General features: G+C 44.5%; 1 protein-coding gene across 1 annotated transcript; it reads left to right on the top strand.

The window, feature by feature from the left end:
- The first annotated feature begins 256 nt into the window (after positions 1-256).
- LOC104450484 (G-type lectin S-receptor-like serine/threonine-protein kinase At5g35370) lies at positions 257-3,940 on the top strand. The gene has a single exon (XM_010065057.3). The coding sequence runs from the start codon at positions 1,207-1,209 to the stop codon at positions 3,874-3,876; it is 2,670 nt and encodes an 889-aa protein (XP_010063359.1). The 5' UTR covers positions 257-1,206; the 3' UTR covers positions 3,877-3,940.
- Positions 3,941-4,481: the final 541 nt, after the last annotated feature.

The following is a 4,481-nucleotide window of genomic DNA, read 5'->3' as shown; positions in this document are numbered from 1 at the left end:
GAAATAAATGGTGCTTAAAGCAGGGAAAATAATTTTCATATCATTATATTTCTAGTTCAAAAAGGTTTAAAATAGAAACCCGCTCCTCTTCTAAATTTCATTTCCAACGGCCACTTCAACTGCCGTCCTCGCCATTATCGACTAAAACACAGCGACGACGAGACATGTCCGCCGTCCTCGTCGCTCGCAGCTCTCTCTTTCTCTCCCCAAAGCTATCATCTTTCCCATTCCAAAGCAACGCCGCCCCCCCCAAAAGCCGCTCCCACCGCATCTGCATTCTCGAAAATAGCAATCCCATTTACCCTTCTCTCCGACCTTCTCTGCCTCCGACCCCCGAATGGCGTGCCCTCGCCGGGTTTCGCCCCCGACGGTGGCGCCATTTGATCGCTGCATTGGAAGCAGGGGAAGCAAGAGCTCGTGCCCATCCCGCTCGCGTGTGACAAGCAATTGTCGAGTGCAAGGAGCGGCAGTTCTCCGAGCTGTGGCCTCGTTCCCGGCACGCGGAGGCGGCGGCGCCAGTACTAAGCAGCTGTTGTTGGCTGAATTATTTGCGCACACCAATTGTTCGTCGTTTTACCTGAACGAAGCATGTTCCCTGTTGAGTGTATCATCTGGGTATTGTTTGAGTCGCTTTTGTTTGGTGGTTTTAAACTGAGGGGTGGAACTGCAAGGGTGTCCTCTTGCTGATCGAATTAATAAAATAGTGGGGAAAGAAATGGGTAGTGAGCGAACGGGACCTGAAGTTGCGGCCAGACGTGCTGCTCCAATAATTGTTGGATAAAGAAAATAATTCCGAGAGTCGGGACCAGATGGCAGTTGCACAGACAATTAATTGTTGTTATGGTGGTTGCTGGTTCTCTAGGTTAGAAGGTAATGAACTTGGGATGGGAAGAGACCTTGTCATTGTGGAGAAAACCTCGTGGGAAGAGACCGTGTAATTGTGGAGAAAAACTTGTGAGCAAGATAGAAATGTGAGAATGATATTTAAGTTCCCAGTGGGCATCACCGCGTGAAACGCTGATGACCGCTATGATAAATAAGCTCTCCCTTAGATTTGACCTCCACAGAGATATCATCGATGATGTAACCGTTTCGCCCTCTAGGCTGCCTGTCACGGTCAAGGAAGAGAGGGGGTCAACGCATTCGTAGAATCAGAGCCAAAGAAAAGAATGAAGAAATCCTGAGCATAGCAGTTCCTCCCTTCCCATGACCCCTCACATCCAACTTCTTACAATGTTCTTTGCATCTGCTGCCCCATCCCCTCTCCTCATGGGATTCCTCTTAGTCTTGCCTACGGTTTTCTTCTCCTGCGCTCTGGTCTCAGCTCTTCCTTTCTCAGAACTCATACGCCCGGATTTCAATGGTTCATACCTCCAGTTCATCGACAACTCTGGTGCATTTCTGCTATCTCGTAATGGAACATATAAAGCTGCCATTTGCAGTCCCGATGCTCGACAAATCAACTTCTACCTTTGTGTCATTCATGTGTCGTCTAACACCATGATCTGGTCTGCTAATCGGAATCATCCTTTCTCTGAAGCTGGTAAAATTTATCTTACTTCTAAGGGGATTACCATTGTAAATGAAACAGGGGTTGAGGTATGGTCGGCTCTGCCAACTCAATCATCTGTAAATGCCTTGTTGCTCAACGAGATGGGTAATCTGGTCCTAGTCGATCAGGCCAACAATTCTTTGTGGGAAAGTTTTAGATATCCAACAGATACGATTGTGATCGGGCAGCACTTGCCTGTAGGAACATCACTTTCTAGTGCTGTATCAGCTTCTGACTTGTCAACCAGCGACTACCAGCTTGGGCTTACTTCTTCAGATGCTATACTGCAGTGGCATGGACAAACATATTGGAAATTGTCAATGGATACCAGCGCATACACTGATTCAGGTTACACGGTTGAGTTTATGACCATAAACGGGACAGGCCTATATCTGCTCGATCTCAATGGATCAGTGGTCGTTCGGGTGGCCTTGGCATCTACTGATTTCCGAATTGGCAAGCTGGATGCCTCTGGCCAGTTCATGGTCAATAGCTTTTCCAATGGGAAGTGGAACCATGAGTTTGTGGGGCCATCTGATGGTTGTCGACTTCCGTCTGTCTGCGGCAGAATTGGGCAGTGTTCAGCCAGCTCTGCTTCTAATACTCCTACCTGTTCATGTCCCTCTAATTTCCATCTGAGTTCTCCGAACTCAAGTACTTGTGTGCCAGTTGATGGTTCCTTTTCGTTATTTTCAGCTTGTAACTCATCAAATAATGGTAGTCAAGTGGATTCATCTGCTGCTACATATTTGACCATCGGATATGGCTACGACTACTTCTCCAATGATTTCTCTAAGCAACTGAACTATGGGTTGAATCTGTCTGTCTGTCAAGAAGTCTGCTCTGGAGATTGTTCTTGCTTTGGAGTATTTTATGATAATTCATCCGGGTTTTGTTATAAGATTGAAAATAAGTTGGGGTCCGTTATATTGAGCGCTAACAGTGACGATGATCTGTTGGGATACATCAAAGTTGTGGCCACCCCCTCAACCAACTTTGATGGTAACAACAATTCCATTGATCAAAGTCAAAAGTTTCCTGTGGTTGCTCTCATACTGTTACCTTCCGCTGCATGTTGCATCCTAATTGCAATAGGTTTTGTCTGGTTGAAAAGATGGAGAATCTCAAAGTTCGGGGAGATAAAATCAGGCCAACCTGACTGTCCTTCCTCAGAAGAGCTTGATGCCTTCCACATCCCTGGCTTACCTAGAAGGTTTGATTATAAAGAGTTAGAAGTTGCTACAGATAAATTTAAGACCCAGATAGGGTCAGGTGGGTTTGGTGCTGTATATAAAGGTATACTTCCTGATAAAACAGTTGTTGCTGTAAAGAAGATCACCAACTTAGGGATCCAAGGGAAAAGAGACTTCTGCACTGAAATTGCTGTAATTGGAAATATCCATCATGTCAATTTGGTCAAACTGAAAGGTTTTTGTGCCCAAGGTAGAGTTCGCTTGTTGGTTTTTGAGTATATGAATCATGGGTCACTGGATAGGATCCTCTTTGGCACTGGACCTGTTTTGGAATGGCAAGAGAGGTTTAATATTGCACTAGGAACAGCACGTGGCCTTGCATACTTGCACAGTGGTTGTGAACAGAAAATTATTCATTGTGATATTAAACCGGAAAACATTCTTCTGCATGATGATTTCCAGGCAAAGATCTCCGATTTTGGGCTTTCAAAGCTTCTGACCCCTGAGCAGTCCAGCCTCTTCACAACAATGAGAGGCACTCGTGGCTACCTTGCACCTGAATGGCTGACAAACTCTGCGATTTCTGAGAAAACAGATGTTTATAGTTTTGGGATGGTGTTGCTTGAACTTGTGAGTGGCAGAAAGAACTGCTTATTGCGGACTCAAAGTCACAGTTTGGAGGATGATAGCAGTGGTTCGCACTCATCTTCATCATCAGGGTCGGGATTCTTATATTATCCTCTGTTTGCCTTAGAGATGCATGAACGAGGGAAGTACTTGGAACTTGCTGATCCAAGACTAGAGAACCGGGTGACAAGTCAGGAGGTAGAGAGACTGATACAAGTTGCTCTGTGTTGTGTTCATGAGGAACCATCACTACGGCCAAACATGGTAGCTGTAGTCGGAATGCTTGAAGGGCGGATCCCTTTTTGTCAGCCCAGAATAGAATCTTTGAACTTTTTGCGCTTCTATGGGCGTAGGTTTACTGAGGCTTCCGTGATAGGAGAAGAAAACAGATCAAACAATGCAATCTTATATTCTCAAGCGAACGCTTTTCTTACAAGCATGGCTGGTGGTTCCTATAGATCTGTCTCTTACATGTCTTCTCAGCAAGTTTCTGGCCCGAGATAGCAATGATCAACTTGGAGTTTTATGGCTTGTAGACAGATTGTGTAAATTCTTGAATTGCAAAGCCCTCAATCTTGTTGCCTTTCTGGGAAGTCCTTAATTCCAAAAGTCAGAGAGATTAGAGATGTTTAACGCCCTTGGATCTGGGACCTTTGTTGCTTGAATAGGGCGATTCTTTTAGCTAAGTAAATCAAAGCCTATGTATTATTTCCAAGCCTTTCTATTTCATTAACAGTTGGTTGCTTGTCTAATGGCTTCTGTGGTCGTCATTCATATGTTTCTGAATATCGGTAATGGAACTAAGAAAGTCCTACTTTTCAGGATCCGAATAATCTCATCTTATATTGTGTTTTGGTTTCAACAGAGATCCGCTTCACTAAAACACATACTGAAACTGACCTGAAAAAGGATAAGACAAATAGATGAAACAGTTTGGTTCATTTCCAGGGATCCAGCGCATGCATTTCTAAAGAGGAGAGGAGAGGATTGTTGTTGCTATAGAGAACGAACTTGACTAACTGTAAGGTAGAAGGATCTGCAATAATGGTTCTGCCATTTAAAGCATGTTTTCTGAGATATGTGTAATAAGTCAGATCCAGTAGATGGAT

This window comes from Eucalyptus grandis, chromosome 6 (assembly GCF_016545825.1).
Source record: "Eucalyptus grandis isolate ANBG69807.140 chromosome 6, ASM1654582v1, whole genome shotgun sequence".
NCBI lineage: Eukaryota > Viridiplantae > Streptophyta > Magnoliopsida > Myrtales > Myrtaceae > Eucalyptus > Eucalyptus grandis.
This window is presented reverse-complemented; position numbering and strand designations above follow the sequence as displayed.